Genomic DNA, 18,131 nt, shown 5'->3' with positions numbered 1-18,131 from the left:
AAGAAAGGGGATAGGTAGGGCTGAACTGTTTTGTAACTTCCACAATGCTCATAAAGAAAAATCAGATTTAGAACTACCTGTAAGTAATTATTCACTATTTTTTACATATTTTTTGTAATATCAGGCACCTATTATTTTGCTAGGGATCAAGCATTTCTCCTACTATAAACATACAGGCACTGGTATAGAGAACACTTTAGAATATGCTCTTTGCCAGAAACTACAGAGCATTGTATAATATTGGGGTTTTATGTGAAAAAGAAATCTTTATCCTTTAATGAGCCACACTGACAAATGGCAGCTTGAAACCAGTATAAATGTGTGCTGTAATTGTTAGTTAGTAAAACACACAGAACATTCCAGCAGTAACAAATGGAGTAAGACAGCCATGCAGCCAAGGACAAGTGAGTCTAGGAGGAAGGAGCAGTGGTGGCCACCACATTTTGCTGCCCTTCAGGTCCCAGCTTTTATCTCAGCAGATATTCTTACAGCAATTTTAGCACTCTACTCCACAGACAATATCTTTGAAGTTTCACCCCTATTAAAGGAGCAACTCAAGCCAGGTACATATTAGCTCTCAAATACAACACATGAAAAGATGTGAGCATTCAGAAGAACAATAACAGCAAATTTCTTGTAAACCATGTAAGCACAGTATAATTCTTTTTTACTTAACTATGCACGTGGGGGAAGACAACTCCCAGCAAAATATATAGTTCTAAACTATTCATATTAAGGAGTTTTAAAGCTTTTCAGTTTGGTCAGCATTCAAATAACATAATAACAAACCTCGACAGCAAGTATGGAAGACTGATCCATCAAATGGTTTGAACTGGTGAGCTTAACAAACAGATGTAAAAGATCAAACAAAGCTGCTCCAATGGTACGGGGTTTTCTTTATTCATGGTATTAATTTGCCCTGTTGAACTGGAGCATACTGCTGAGCACAAAACTTCCAGTTTTAAACTTCCTCCAGAAAATCACACTGATTTGTACTCCTGTATGTGTATTTTCTGCATGCTCCCCAGATTAATAGCTCAGATAAAGTTGCACAAAACCTGGTCACTGTTTCATTTGGTTTACGTCTAAAACCTTTATACCTTTTCTACACTGCTCTTGTACTGGAAGGTGTATAAGGCTGGTAATGATCAGTGCCAGATGAAAAACCAATGAAGGATGTTCTGGATCTTCCCACCACTCCAACACTGCAAGGGCATTATTCCCAACTGGACAAATATTGAAAAAGATTATACCTGTGAGCGAGCGCCTCCTGCTCCTGGCTGTGTCACAGTCAGAGGAGCAGGCTGTGAATTTAGACCAGGGGGTGAAAGTGCAGTCATCCTTGCAGGGAATGTGGCACTCCTGGACCAGGGCTGGCATCGCTCCTGCCCACTGCACGCAGTCCCCGATGGCGGCAGGGTCGCCCTGCTCCGACAGGCACGTCACAGCTGCAAGCAAGGGCACAGAAATCTTATGTTCTCATATATATATACACTGTATTACACTCGGGGCAGTCAGTCCTGGTGTTCTGTGTGAGACTCTCTCCCCTGGATTAACAGGATAAAGGTGATTTGGTTTTAGGGCATTGTTTGTGTGTCACTCAGTGAGTGACAAAACCATTTCACAAAACCATTAAGACACGTTCTTGTTTGACCAGTGTGTTATCTAAATGATGATATAAACTCAATATTCTCAAGGAGCAGTCATTTTAAAGGTTGTGGGGACACTTTAACCAATGATACATTGTACAATCAAGCAAGAAAATAGGTAACACTGTGGCCATGTGCCAGAAAACATATTTGGTCGAGGCCAGGATTCACAAGCTGTGATGCGCTTGCTACTCATGGAATTGAAACTGTGCTAAAAAAAAAGCCCCTAAAAACTATAAAAGAAAGCTTCTTTTTCCAAAACCATCATTTTTTCCATATTTCAGATGAAAGGAGTGACTGAGTAGATGCTACAGCTAAATGCTTCCTTCAGCAAGGTAAGTACCAGATCTGGCCCCTCCACATCGAGCTCCCTAAATATTGTGATACCTCTTATACTCTCCCACTTTGTCTGTTGTCCTTTTTTAGAAGTAATAATTAATTTTTCACGGTGGATATTGGTACTGTATAGCCATGATAGAGAACAAAAGTATTTAATGTATGAATCTGAGTCACAGGAAACCTAGGATAAAACTTGCTAAATTCAGCGAATTAATAGTAAGTAATTATAATAAATAAAAATAGCCTGCACATCATGGAGTCTTTCATTTCATTAATAATAATTAATTCTCATAAAACTTCCAAGATTATAGGCTATTTATATCCTCCAGTGTAAGTTAAACAAAGCAAAGGCAGGTCATGACTTGATTAAGGTAATAAACTCAGGGATAGAGTAATGAACTGAATTTGGCCATGAGATTTTAGTCATGTTGAGCTCTCTGATTCTAGGCAAGTCCACACATTGTATCATAAAACTACTAAGGATGAAGTTATTTAATACAGATTTTATTATTTAACTTTAACAACCTGTGATATTATTTTATGACAATTGCTAAATAATTCAGGTTTTTGAGGCTGCATATATTTTCCTTGTTGCCAGCATTTAATGTGAGTAAGAGTGCATGAAAAGAAAGGTAAAAACAACTCTGTTTTCTTACAGTTAAAGGATTTACTGGGGTGTAACTCTGCAATGAATACACATGATTTTTTTGGGTTTTAACTATAGCACTGTATGGGAGAAAGGAATGGGTTAGCAATCACCTGAAAATAAAAAAACATCTTATTAAAATGTAATTAGATTCTATGGAAAAAAATCAGCATTTTGAAGAGCATGCAAAAGGCAAGCAATTGTTAAACGTCTCTTTAGACTCAAGTGACAGCAAATCAGCATATTAATAACCACCTCTAAATTGCTGATCCTTGCCTTTCACTTCCAATGCTGTGACCCTTCCTAGCTCCCAGCTCCAGCTGCGAGCCTGGAGCCTTCCCCTCCTCATTACGGGACAGAGGTCACCACTCCACATGGGGACACGGTGTAATTGCCCTCTTCAGGAAGGTTAAACAAGTGAGAGACTCTGGTGGCCAAGGTCTGTGTAGCCTCATTGCCTTCAGCAAGGACACCCCAGGTTTGGCCACACAGCTGTGACCACGTGAGGCGTGGCCAAGGGGATGCAGAGCATCTCCTCAGCACCGCAACGGCGGCTGGAAGGGACACGAACATCGTCCTCCACTGCCAGCCCCACGCAGCAGGAATTGTGATTCCAGAGCAAACCACCCCACTGCCATGCTCAGTGGGAGCTGCCAGAAAAGCACAGCTCATTCCTGACACTATTAATGATGTCAGGACAAGTAATAGAAGTTCTAGTTATCCATGTTAAACCAGACACCCCACTGCTGTGATCAGTTATTGTCTAACCGCCCCAACTCATGCACAAACAGCCACAATTTTAAGCATTCAAATAATTCACCAAGTTCACTGAGCCTATTTGGATGCTAAAATAGATCTATATATATAAGGACATATGAAATCAGGGCAAATATTTGACAGAGATTATGGAGCTTCAAGAAATTATTGACAATGGAAACATGAGAGAGGAAAGTTAAAGTACCAAATAATATAGTGAATTAGATATGTATATGTATAAGCATGGAGACAAGAAGGGGCTGAAAAGAATGTCTAATGTATACTCTGATAAGAGACATAACCCCTTAAGGAGGGGAGGAGGAGGATCTCCTGTGACTCTTGCTACATGCTTAAAACTTAGCCTGAGGTGAGCTGCATGAACTGCTAAAATAAACAAAATGATCAAGCAAAAGCCCATTAGGGCATTTTAACAGATTGGGATGGGGCAGGCAGAAAGCAGAGGAGAAAATGGACCCAACTCCAGTGGTTCCATCAGAAACCAATCCCCTCATTTCTGCTTCCTGAAAACTTCCCAGTTTGCTTAGCTTTAACTTCTAAGAGAAAAATATTTTCATATACAGGCACTTCTGGAAAGAGAATGAGAGAAATTTGTTTTCAGTGAACCTTCAGGAAAATAAAATTATTTATCCTTGGTGGTTTCAAACTACTGATTGGTTTGGCTCATATGTGGTTTATGCTGCATAAAAAATATTTCCCCTTAATCCTCAGTTCTGTCACAATGGTTTTAAATAAACTCATACCGCAAAGCTATTTCTGTTATGTCAACATTTCTTTTGTTTTTTCAAGCAGGATACCCCCAGAGAGCAAATGCAGTCCATTTGCAGTCCTATGCACTGAGGAAAAAAAATCAGAGTAACAAATCCCTCCTAGGCATAATGTGTGGTTTCTACCATCTTTAAAGCATTTAAAATGGACACAAACATATGACTAAAACTGCTAATAATCGGACACTTCCAGATAAAGGCTTTCAAATTATAATATTCATTCCCACCAAGAGAGAAAATGCAGGATTTCCTCTTGAACTCCCACTATTCTTTTTTATTACCACCAGTCAACCCCACCAAACTCAAATTAAACACTTGGGGCCAAACTATGGTGTGACATTTTAATGCAATTCCACGGATATAAAAAGAACTGCTGCCACAAAAAAAATAAAAACCAAAACACTTTCTCTTGTAATGATAACATGAGATCATGAATTAAAATGAAAGGTAGCCAGGTTTAAGAGGCTGAAAGAAAATAACTTTTTTTCAGGGAAGGGCTGGAATTGTTTAGCAGACTGTGTGGATGCACCTGTGAAGGTGCCAACACAACGAAGCAATAAATATGAGCGATGAAAATAGCTGCATGCTTTGCTTCAAGGCTTAAGTCAAGTGTTAAATGCAGAGCTTGGGGAGCAAATTTCCCTTTCTGCTGCTACAGGGCCCTGCCAGGAGACTGAGCAAGGACTGCTAAGGGGATATGCAGTGTGACAGTCTCTGTCTCTGGCTGTGCATTCCCACCCACAAGAGCGTGTCTGCGTGCCAGCATCTCAGCATATGGCACACGCAAGCATATGGGAGCTACATTCTGTAACTACATTTCTCCTAAATTGAAAGTAAATAACAGACACTTCTCCTATAAACTTTTAGATGGTGAAATCAAATGTTTGCACACTGTCAGATTGCAGAGGCACAGAAGGCATCCTTGGATGATGTTACAGCATCACCAAAGCAGGGTGTCAGCATCAAACTGAGGGGACTCAGGTGCTCTCAGGTGCTCGTGCCTGACTTCAGAGCATTGGAGATGATCCTAACAAAAGGAACTGTATTGAGAATTAAATAGTACAGGCACAGCACTGCCTCCAATAAGGAAACATAACATAAATTTAATTCCTCTTAAGTAAAAATCCAATTACAGACAGCCTCTGTAATCATGTTCATTTACCTAAGTTACAATCAATTCTCCTTTAAAAATGCATTCCAACAGATTCCAAAGGGTAAAAAGCTAAAGACTGAGAGTATCAACTATGAACCAGTAAAATTATATTGTACCATGGCACTTTCAATTTGAGAAAAGTAAATTAGTGTTTTCAAAATTCTGGAATTAAATGTCATTAGAACATCTGAAAACCATGACTGATAATTCCAGGAAGGTACACTCAGGCCAAACACTAAAACTAAAGCTATGCAGTAGGGCAAATGAAATGACTGGAATTAGTACAGGAACAAAAGGATGAGCTATGAGGCTAGACAAGAGCTTTAATGCCAAGAGGTGTAGGCAAAATAAGGTCATAATCTTCCCTGTCTTCAAATTCTAAGAATTGTTGAAAAATCAAAGCCAGCATGTAAAGTCAAAGCAATTATTTTAATATAGCTCTTTACCCTCTTGTTCAGAAAAAGCCTCATTTCTGTTGCATAATTATTCCTGGTATCCCTCAATGTAATGAGATAACACATCATTGCTTACACATATCACTGCTGGGAAGTGAAAAAGAAGTTAAGGGATAATATATTAGAAAACTAAAGAATAAAATACCATAAGGGTCTAGACTTGCTTACTATACTTATAGTCCCATAACTCATCATAACCTCATTTATTTTCTATATTGATGCTCCTTCATACTTACAACAAGTTTCTTCAGAATCCCAGGTGGAACATTTACATTATTATTGGTATGTTAATGCAACCCCTAATTTTAGCAGGCCAGAAGCAGACAGAATAGAAGGCATAAGATAAGGCTCTGCTGAGACACAGGTTGAAGTTTAAAAGTCCTGATTCTGTAAGAACATAAATATACACTTAACTCCATCCCTGTGGGAGCCCCTTTGGATGGCAGCACTCCCTGCCATGAAGTGTGTCCAAAGTCTGGACTTACAGAACACACCATAAGATAACCATTAAAAGTAAGTCTGAGGAAAAGAACAAATGATGCCAGCAAGGACATCACAGACACAAATCTCATATAAATAACTGAGGAAGAGATGGGACAACTAGTTATTCAGCAGGAAAACTGTCTCTGAGGTCACCAGTTTCCCATCCTGTAATTATTAATGATATTGACAGAAGTGCTAAAGGGCTGACAAATGCCACCATGCAAACAGAGCACTGAATAAACACAGATCCCAACCAACAGGCTCTATAAACAAACAAGGGGAGCCTGAGATGAGCTTGGGATGCAATAAAGATGGTAAATACCAACTGAAAGATAAAGGAAAGCAACTGAAATGATTTGCATGAAAAGGGGTCAGGGAAGAAATGGGCAGAAAAGTCAGGTGCAAAGCATTCACACAGAGAAGAGATTGTAATAGGAAAAGGGAGAAGTTTGGGATAGAGTTAGAAGGGAGGGAAAAACAGCATGCAAAACTGTGAACATCCTTCTCAAGCTAAAGGTCCATGTTGTGGCTGCTTTTAGGCTGGTTTCTCTCTGCAGCCTTTCCACAGTAAGATGTGCGTGGGGTTAATGTAGGCACTGAAGCCTCAGAAGGAGTTCCAGCTGCAGCTGAGGGCCAGCATGGTGGGAGGCACCTCCAGCACCATTTAATGCCTTCAACTGGACTCACCTCAGTTCCATCTAAAATAACTCCTCAGAGTGCAATTTTAATTTGATACTCATGGATGGGGTGATCAATTATTTGGTTTGGAAGACAGGATCTGAACTGCTGTAAGGGCTGAGCTGCACATGTCATTTTTGCCAAGCTGTGTGACTTGAGGTTTTATTCTTCCTCATCTGTGAACCACAACTGCCCACTGTTTGAGGAGGAGCAGGAGAGAAGTGCATTGCTGTAAAGCCCATTCCTCCTCCCACCCACACACTGAATGCAGAACACAGAATTGATAAATTAATGCTGAGCACTATTTTTATACAAGTGTTTTCATATTCTAAGTGGTTCAGACTCTGCCTGGCTAGGAAGGCAAAATAATATGAGTTTTAATGTTTCAAATTTACTTTGTCCAGAGAATAGCTGCAATCTGAGTGCTTCTACATTATGCAATCAGTCTAAAGAATCTTTCACAATTTTTTCCTTTTCCCCCAAACATTATTATAGGTTTTGAATTGCTTTTATTTTCATTTTCTATTAAAAAGAAAATCAATGGAAGTGCATTAGATGATTAATGATAGAAATTATGCTCCTTTCAGAGAACATAAAATACAAAAACATGTTAATTTTTTTCCTCTTTCTGTGGCCCACAATTACCAAAATTACTCGAGTTCAATTTCTTTGTAGCGCCTATCATCAAGTTATATTTAAGATGAATTATTTATTGCACAACTTGAAAATAAGACTAAGCCATCCTGCTATAAATACATGCATTGAGATGACAGTAAATACAGAGAATCAAATATGCCAAATAACACGAGAGAGAGAGAGAAAATGGAAAACAAACACAACATTACAGTATTTCTAGTAACTCAAGTTGGAAAATTACTCAGCTGATTAAGCAAGCACTGACTCCCTTTGCAGTGAAGCACGGATACTAAATCCAGAACAACACTAGCACACCCACATATCCAAAACTGCCCCAGCATTAGATTTAAAATATGATGGTCCAAGGTAACACCTCAAGACTTGAGTCCACCTTTCCTCCTCAGCTCCCCATTCCCCAGCTCTGGCTCTTCCCATTTTGGTATTCCAAACTCGCACTGCTCTTGCCCCCTTGCTCAGCTAAAGCTACTGGGACACGCACAGGCCCTTCAACAGCCTTTCAACTCATCCTAATCTACATTCACCTCATGGAAACTGCTCTCAAAGTTCTCTGAAACACCAGTGGATTTTGTATATATGGCCCTGCATAAAACTTTCCACTCTCACTTTTCTACTGTAAAAAAAAAATAGGTAAAAATACTAAATGCATTGAGGTCTGAAGTCTGGCTACTCATCTCCAGTCTAAAACTGATAATGCAACTGAAATTACTTTGACTGGAACTAATAAAAACGCATATTCAAATAATTCACCTTATCTAAATTAAGTATCTTTCAGCCATCATAGAATATTGTCCACCTCATGAGAGAAAAATAAAGATACTGGACTTGAGATTCAAGGGTCAGCACAGTGTAAGTACAGTAAAGACACTGTATTTAGATTAAAGGTAACAGAGGCAGTGAGGATGTGAAAGAGAATGTGAAAAATTTCCCTCCCACAGCCTTGAAAAATGAAATGTTTGAGAGTTTTCAGGAGATTTATTCAATGGGAAAACTAAGTGCGCAGATTGGAATCCCAGGAAGAGCAGAGTCACACTCCGATGTGTGGGAGTTCCATACATATGTACATAATATGTAAATTATCCATCCAGAATGGCTTTTCCTACTTTTTCCCCAACATTCCGACTGTGCAGGGGAAAAGTATTTTTTTTTGAAACCCTGTGTTAGGGAATCTATTCTTCATCAGGAAAAAAAGAAAAAAAAACAAAACAAAAAAAGACACCCAAATCCCCCAGGAGAGACAAATAATCCAAGAAGGCTGTATTTCTAAACTGGGCATAGAAAAGACCCTGATTTCCATAAGTATTAGGAGTGGCATTCCCCTGGCTCATGCTAACTGAACTTCTTCATGTGTGAATGAAGCAGATCCAATAGCTTTGCCTCTTAATAAAAATAATTACACGCATCTTCCCTCAGGTTTGCTGCTCAGACCATTCTCACTGCCAGTACATTCCTTTTTACTTCTCTTTTGAAGCTAACAGATCTAAAGGGACTATCTGTTTTTACCTTCTCATCTCTTAAAAACAAGGCAGAAGATCAGAGAAGATGCAAAGGGAGGTATCTTACAGGACTTTGTGGTTTTCATGCAATGATCTTCTCTTCCTTTCTTATGGGCAGAAAAAACAGGAACATTTCTTATTTGACTGCTGCTACTCATCTTAAATTTTCACTAAGTTGTTATTATTGGGGGGGCTATAAAGCAGATTGCATTACTGCTGAAACAATGGGAAAACTCACAATTATTTCAACAGGAAAACAACAGATCCTATTATATTTTCTTTTTAATGGTTCTTCTATGAATAAAGCATTTGTTTGCAAGCATTTGTTTCTAAAGAAATTACACAATCCAAACACTGATCACAATAGGGTTATTCATGCATAGCAAGTGAAATGTTTAAACACAGAAAGTTCTCTATCATGATTCCTTTACCATTGGTACACATAATAGAACTGATGGCTTACTTAACTGAAAAAAAGCAATCAAATGAAAAAAAAAAATTAATACAATAGAACATAAATTGCATCAGACCCAGAAATAGTTTCCACCCTGCTGAAAGATTATTAGGATTAGTAATCTTGATTCCAGGCAACCACAGCCTGGGACACTGCACTATGCACTATGCTGCATTTTCTTTTATTACAGTCTTTCCAGTACAAATCATTTTAATCTTGGCTATAATAAATCACCAGTTAGACTCTCAGCTTATACCCTCTTTTCACCTGTGAAGTTTTGTTCATCTTTGTTGGAGCTCAGAGCAGTTTCTCCCATAAAATTGCTCTCTGTGTGAATCTTTCTTGATGCAGAAGGTTTCTGCCAACTGTCATTACAAGATCAGAGGTTCAAATTGAGGAGCACTTAAAGCAGGGGAAGGTCATCTTTGGAAATTAAATTGGAATAAAATTTTGTAAAAAAGCGGAGGTGGCTATTCACACTGTGCCACTGCAACAACAGCAGACCCACATTTACCTCACATGCTCATTTGAGAGTGGCTGTGCCACAAGGATTTATCATCAGCTTCCTCCTCCTGTAAGAGCAGAAATTCCCCTCACAGCCCTGTCCACACACAGCAGCAGCAGCAGCAGGGGCTGTGCTCCCCTCTGGAGAGGCAGGACCCAGCCAGGGAGGGCATCACTGAGGACCACACCTGAGGCTGCCTCAGTGACACGAAGGAAGGGTCAGAAGAACATCTGACCCTTCCTTCCCTGAAGAGGGAACAAATTCTATCTCCAGTCATGCCCAGCACTACCATGACCCTTAAAAACAAGGGAACATAACCAGAGGGACTTCCAAAATTTCCCAAAGAGGTAATTATTTCTTCCATTTTAGAGTAAGTTATTTAGGAAATAAAATTCAATGCAAAACTGGCTGAATACTTTGAAAATTCATCACGATTCACATCACACTTCCTTTTCAGAAGAGAGAACTGATATTTGGAATTTTAACTGTGTGTTTCAAAGAACCAGTAAATAGCAGCTTTTTAATTCATCAGAAGCCCAGAGGAAAGGGAACTTTCCATACAAATGTGCTGTACTTGGGAGAACAACTCTTGCTGTTGCTATAATGAAAGTATAAATACAGCATAGCAGGAATTCATAGTAATTTGTTTCTATGAGCAAGTTTGACATGGCACAGGCAAATAAATTCAGATTGTACAGCTACACAGAAGTGAGACATTCTCTGAGCTATTGCACTGGCATTTTGCCTTTCCTCCATCACTCATTGCATCAGACCTTTGTCTCAATTTCTCTCTAAACCTTTGTCTTGTCCTGTCAGAAGGCCCACGCTCCAGGGTTATATCTTATCAGTTAATTAACTTTTAGAATGGAAACGCAGCAAAAATGATTATATAAACTTTTGCTCATATATATCAAAGCCAGTGTCAACCAGTGTGGTTCCTGTGTACCTAATCCAGGAGACTTATAATAAAATCTCATCTTCCATTTACAGCCTGAGGCAATAGTAGGTCTTGCAGAGAGACATGCGAAGTGATGAGGTTTAGTAGAGCAATAACGTTGCTCAACAGTTTAAATATTGGTCTAGCTACTGAACTTTATGCCAGGAGGTTCTGGCATTATATTATTAAATGCCAATATTTCATCCACGGTCCTCACCTACTCAGAATAATGCATAATTCATTTCAGAAAAAAAATATAATCTTGTCATTTAAGATATTTTTTCTTCCCCCACCACCCCCCGCCCCATAAAAACCCCTTGACTGTAACACTACTTCAACTGATCAAGGCAGCACTAATGGGGAAGTATGGAGATTGTGTATGTGTATATAATATATAGGCTCTTCACTGCAAATTAATGAACAATTTAGCAACAACATACTAGAAGAAAAGTAAACCACTGCCTTCATTCAGGCCTGTAAGGTTGGTGCGAAAAAGGAATAAGAGAGGCAAATTTGATTTCTATTTTACTGACTCTTCACCTCACATCAGCAGATCTCACTGCTGTGTACTAAAAAAAAATGGGGTAAGAAGGAATTGAACAAGAGCCAGTTTTTGAAAATAATTTTGCCCACAGTTCAAAATTTCAGTGAAAAACCCAGCAGTGGAAAGGATGAAACACAGAAAAAGATTAAAGAATCTGAATGGGAACTGGAGCCTGACAGGCTGGGAGCATCGAGCAGTCCCTTGCTCAACTACAAGGGCACACCTCTGCTACCCAGATAGGATCACACCCTCAAACTCCTGACTCCTGTCCTTCCAGAAAAGTTGCGTGATCTGGCATCAAGATATATAGATACACATCTTAAAATTTACTGCCATTCTTGATTTTTTTAAATTTATTTTTTAAGGGCATTTTGAAATAGGTTTATTAAGATGCTTTCTAAAGAAAGTTTCACCAAGATCAGTTTTTGAAAGTCAAGAAAATGTTTCATTTTGTTTCAATAAAATGCAAGAGAACACACTGCAAGATTACCATATCAGTACTTTTGATTTACTCACCTTTTCAACATAAAGACAGGCAATTCCCATATATAACTTTATTCCAAAGCTGTGACCTTGACTTCTACCAAAAATTCAGTTGTATGGGTATTAGTTTTGAGGCAAGATGAAGGAAGAAAGGAGTTCTCTCAGATAAGATAATAAACTGTCAGCTACAGCTTATGAAATACAACTTTTTCAAATAGATGATCTGATTTAATATATGTTAACTGTCAATTCAAAAATTATGACTCAGTCATTACGTAGCATGGTGACTACAGAGCCTGAATTACTTGCTCGTCTCATAAAGCATTAGGTGTGTGAACCAAAGACATCCTCACAGGCTTCCATGTAAGGTTCCAAACAAAAGAATAATCATAAATTAAATTAAATACCATATACTGAATGTGTATGGTTAATACATACAAATTTGGACTTTGTCTAAAGGTAAAGAAAAGGTATCAAAGTACTGTTGGTAGAGTTACTGATAACATCAAGATGAAAAAAAAGTCTTTCTCTAGTTGTTGAAAATCATAAAGGAATGCATAAAATGGATATTTTAACTATTAACCCACTGTCCTAGGTACTCATACAACTGTAAAAATACAGAGAAATTTAAAAAAACCCCACCCAAACCGCATTATCTCCTGGGAGTGATGAGAACTGTGCATTTGTATAAACTACATACACAGGATGTAATCTCTTTCTCTGCTCAACTTAGTAAATGCAGTTTTTCCTAATAAAAGGAAAAAAAAAGGAGCTACCAACACTGATGTGTCTATCAATAAATGAGAAGTCTTGATGAAACTCCCATGTTTTCCACCACATAAAAACGCAAAAAATCCTGAGATTCATATGGGGCTTTGAACAGATTCTTGTATCCTGTCTTGTCCCATAGAACAACAGCTTGTTTCACATTGTTACATAAAATTATTCTAAAAAACGTAAGTGTTCACTGGAAGTAAGGACATGGGTTACATCTAAGTTAAAAGATGTAAGATTGGTTCTTTCATAGCAAAAGCATGAGCAAAGATCGTGAAGAAATGAGGAAATGTTTAACTCTCTAATGTTTCAAATGCTTATCTACCTTTCTATTGTATATGTTTAAAATGCAGTTTAATACACTTTCTATTACAGCTACAGTGTGAGTCTTCAGCAACAACCTCAAACAAACACATTATATAGAATCACCTCCCAAAATCAAATTATTCTTTATCAACCAAAAATCTGCTGCACCTACAAAAACACTGAATAAACAGCAAACAGTCACCTGCTACCAGTATTAAACAACTCTTCTCAGAGCAACTTATATGAGGAAATAAAAAAGTGGGACCCGATTTTTGTGCCCCACAGGCTGCCCAATATACCCACACTGTGAAATACAGAGGCAGTGCCAGGTGAGATACCTAAATCCCTCTCCCAAACTGTGATGGCTCCTCCATCATCTTCACATCACAGTTCATCTCAGAAAACTAAGGTGCCACAATATCAATATATTTACCTAAAAACAGACTGAAAATTTTTACACATTTTATCACACTAACATGTATTTTGGGGTGAAACCCTGTTGCAGCCAATATTTAACAGGTGAATTCACATGACTGGAATAGTAACATAAGGGGGTACAGCACTTCTACAGCATTACAGGGCATGTAAATGATGGTGAAAAGTATTTTATCTACAAATTTTACATCTTTTCCATCTTTGAAACAGTTTATAGAGAATGACTGGTAAAATTTGGTGTGTCAAGGTGGAGACAGAGTAAATTTCACTCAGCATAGAATGTAAGCCATGAGCAGGAACCAGCTGGGATGGGCAGGTAGACAAACACATTCATATAAACATATTTGCATTAAAACTTATTAAGGCATGCTGGAAAGCTGGGCTGGCAGGGAAAACTGAAGAAAGGTGTAGCTTAGAAAAAAAAAAAAGGAAAGCCAAAGTGAAAGCTCTTCTCTGAGGGAATGGGCACAACCACAATGGGGACAATTCTGGGGTATGAGAGATCAGCTGAGCTCAGACAAAAGTTATTCACTGCCCTTGGAACTACAACAACAACAACAACAAAGGTGAAAATTAGGTCAGTTTCCTGTGAATAAGCAGAAGGCTGCAGCACAAACATGCAAAATCAGAATTAGCAATGGGCATTACAGGTAACAAAGGATTCTCCTGGAAATGTTCTGGAAAAAGCCAGACACCCTCCACGGTGCCACCCATCCCCTGGAAACCTGGCCCAGGCTCTCACCACCCTTCCCAGGCCAGGCCAGCTGCACTCTCCTGGGAGTGGATTTCCTTACAGGGAAAGGGCTATCAAGGATAAACCAGCCAGTCCAAAAGTGTCTGCTCTAATGAATCCTGGCTCTAGCAAACTCGGAGGAACCGATCTCGATGTGTCAGAGGTGAACATCAGCTTATTTTTGATTTGCACAAAAACATTTGGGGACAGCTATACCAAAAAAAAAGAAAAAATTATATACATCAATTTTCTCTCTGTACTAGGTTGATGGACACAGTGAAACAAAAAGAACAATGGCCTTATTTTAGAATAATTTGTTTCCTTGAGGACTAAAAATGCTAAAAATGCTCAGCACCGTGAATCCCAAATGACTTCCTTAGTAATTAAATTATATTGCACCAAAAAGCACATGCCTTCAGGACTTTGATTCAGATGTGCACACTCTAACCAGGAGTAACTGGGTATGCAAAGATTGGGTGGAGATGACATAAAAACACATAGAATGTTTAGCACTAAAGAAAACCTCTGAAATGGAATACAGCCTTTTGCTTTATGATAATCTCTGACTATTCACCATTGTTTTATTACTGAATTTTGTTATTGTATCTGAATACAATTTGATTTTATGAGATCTTAAATATTACCTTTATAAACATTTCATGGGATGTTGACTCTCTATCTGCAAATTGCTTATTTGCTTATTGTATCTGTTCATTGATGCCACTGCAATAGCTTATTTTTGCATTAGCTTCTTTGTTGAGTCTAGTTTATCTTCTTAGCAAACCCTGAGATTAAATTTTTAATAAGAAATCCTAAAAAAAAAAAAGATATAACTGTAACTGGTAAAGACATTTTCCCTTATGGTGTTCTGTTTGCAGCATAATTCAACCAGGGTGTTTATGCCAGTTAACTGAGATTTCAAGAAAGTACTTTGTTTATCATTTAATCAATATGATTTGAGCAACCCAGAAAGATTTTTTAATAGTAAGCTGAATTTTGTTCACTCCTCCTGCAACTTTACCCAAGTTTCAGACTTCTGCTCAATACTCTCCACACATCATTTCTTTTGCTTCTGCCATTCTGACTGTGCAAACTCAACAGCAATAAAAACCTGTGGCTGAATTCCATCTACAGAACACATTAACTCATTTGCAAGTAATGGAAGATGACGATGACTGCACTGGGAGAAAATACAACAGGATCATTGGGCTCCCCTCATCAACCTATTTGACAGCTGTACTCGTGTACCCATCACTTATTCCACTGCAAGCCTGAACATTTACATTCCACAAAGCATATAATCAAATCTTATTCAAATACATGTTGTGTTGTGTCTGTGTAAGTTGGACTGCTCTGTTCCTCCTATCATGCAATGGTTCTGCCCTGGTTCTCCCTTCCCTCCCTTGTGCTGCCAGTTATCCCAACTCCTGCCCAGTTGCCTTGGAGATCAATGTACCCTTTCTCAAATCCCTCCCCGGTGCCCTGTCCGTCACTTGGCGCTCCCACCCTTCTCTCTAGAACTCTCTAGACACTTCCAGCTAGAGCCTCGAGTGATTCGCTCAGGGGCCGGGGCCCAACCCTCAAGTTACCCCCATTGGGGTTTTCCCTAAGTCAATCTTTGTATCCCACTCCCCTCTGAAACCCTATTCATCCAAGGACTGACTCCTCCCCTGTGTCCCTCCCTCCTTATAAGCTGCTGCAACCCCTCCCTCATTCTCTTCGGTTGTTGGTTTCCCCTGGCACCCAATAAACCTGGATTCACCACAGCTGGCGAGCGCTCTCTGATTCCTGCTGACTGTACCACAAGCCAAGCCATGTCCCACCACAAGGTCCCGCTGCTGTCACAGCACAGAGCGTTTGCCTGAGGCGCTGTCCCGAACCACAGAGACCGGGACAGTGCCCCCGTGCTGCCAGCGCTGCTGGATACCCAGCCAGGACATTCCAGAAGGACAATCTTTCTCCAGCTGCACCACTTCAAATACAGCCCAAGAACTAAGTGTATTTAACTTCTGGAAACACATTAGGTGATTATTTCATTCATAGAAAAAATGTAATACTTGCAAAACCACAGAACCAACTGCAAATTGCTAATATGTTTCATTATTATTAAGTCTGCCCCTTGGAAACACCAGCAATTAGGGTCAAATGAAACTCCATAATCCTTCTACATTTCTTTCATGGTTGCCTCCAGTATTTACAGTTACCTGTGAAATTCATCTAATAAGGAAAGGCATCTTTGAAAGGCTTCAGATAAGACAATTTGAGCAGACACATTTTGCCCTGTTTCTCATCAAAGTATTTAAAATTACAAAGTTTATGCTTTTATATCGGATTTGCAGAGTATTAACATTTAAATAAGCTTTAAAAAGGGGCCAGATATATAATCTAAACCCAAAAATTAATGAAAAACAGCCATCTTCCTATAAATGCTACAATTAATCATTGTGAGGAACAGAGAGGAAGCAATCCATCTAACCATGCCATAGAGCTGATGTAGCTCTTCTTTTCACACATCACACAAGTTAATTATAATGAGCAGATGTGCTTAGATTACAGGAAAATTTGTACTCCATGAAACCAGACACTGAAGGTATGTATTTATCCATGAAGCACAAATTTGTCCCTGTGTGTTTGGAGGTTTGCTCACATGCAACTACATCAGCAATGTGGCTTGCACAAAACCCATCCAATCCCACAGGATTGAGTTCAGCACTGCTTTTTGTGTGCTCCACTAAGTAAACCTTGCAAAAAGGTTCTGAAAAAGCACCTACTGGTAAAAGCAACTTGTCACCAACAAGGCAGTTCTGATCTGTCCTGATGCCTTGTGAAGGCTGACCTAGAACAGAGACTAGACAGAGCTAAAGAATAAAGTAGGGATTTATTAGGAGGTCTTAATGGATGCACCTTGGGCAGCACAAGAGCCCAGCCAGGGCTGCACGAAGATGAACCAAAATGGTCACAAAATGGACAACCAGTCACGGGGTCTCTCACTTTTATAAGTTCTGCTCCATTTGCATCTTGGAGTTATTTGTCCAATTACAGCTTTAGATTATTCAGTCCCATCCTTCTTGTTTTTCTCTCTTCAGTCCATGTTGTTTATGCTCTCGGGTCTGAAATTTGAATCATTTCTCCTTGGTCCCCAGGTAGAGAAGGAATTGCTTTGTCTCCCTGCTCTGTGAAGAGAGCTCACTATCTCCTACTATGAAGCTCCGAAGTACACACTAAAGCAGTACAGAATCTGAAAAATATAAAAGCTAAAACCTGAGGCATCAGTCCCACAAATTCTCCACCGTGCCCTGAGCAGGGAATGTCTGTGACCACATCCTCTGTTCTGGGGTTAAAATGCAACAGAAGAGATAATCGCCCAAATGCCCTCAAGAGTTCATGTCTGCAGTAGCTGCTCACTTCTGCCGGCCTATTTATGCTTGATTTTCTCAAATGCTGTTAAGTGCCTATTATGAAGCTGCCCTCCAGGAGCACAAGGAATAAATAAGTGGCTGCAAAGGCCCATGGTCAGTGAGGGCAGTGGCTGGGGGAGGCCACGTGTCCCAGCCGTGGCTGGAGCGCTGCCCGGCATGTCCCGCATCCCCTGAGGATGAGCTGATCTCCTTCACCCTGAATTAAACACAGGCTGAAGTAGATGGCCTTGGACAAGCCTATCACATTTTAATAGCTTGGTAAGATCCCCTCATACTGCATACCTCGAATTCAGACACTTCTTCTGCATACACAAAGACTGGGATAAAAACTTAGATACAGCAAGTTGATATCTAAAAGACAGTAGGAAAGATATAACTTCAATCACCTTGGGGCACATCAAAGAAAACAAATATATGATTGCAGGGCTGAAACTTCAGTGAACTGTC

At 39.4% G+C, this 18,131-nt stretch overlaps 1 protein-coding gene across 4 annotated transcripts in view; it reads right to left on the bottom strand.

Moving 5' to 3' along the window:
* THSD7B (thrombospondin type 1 domain containing 7B) overlaps positions 1-18,131 on the bottom strand; it is a 299,320-nt gene that overhangs the window by 94,722 nt on the left and 186,467 nt on the right. For all 4 annotated transcript variants that reach the window (XM_071435444.1, XM_071435447.1, XM_071435445.1 and 1 more), the window contains exon 14: positions 1,254-1,448. In XM_071435444.1, the coding sequence (XP_071291545.1) occupies positions 1,254-1,448 (195 nt within the window). The remainder of the gene's footprint in view (positions 1-1,253; positions 1,449-18,131) is intronic.

The sequence above is a fragment of the Agelaius tricolor genome, unplaced genomic scaffold (assembly GCF_023055355.1).
Source record: "Agelaius tricolor isolate 1412-34295 unplaced genomic scaffold, bAgeTri1.0.p SCAF_10, whole genome shotgun sequence".
Taxonomy (NCBI): Eukaryota; Metazoa; Chordata; class Aves; order Passeriformes; family Icteridae; genus Agelaius; species Agelaius tricolor.
This window is presented reverse-complemented; position numbering and strand designations above follow the sequence as displayed.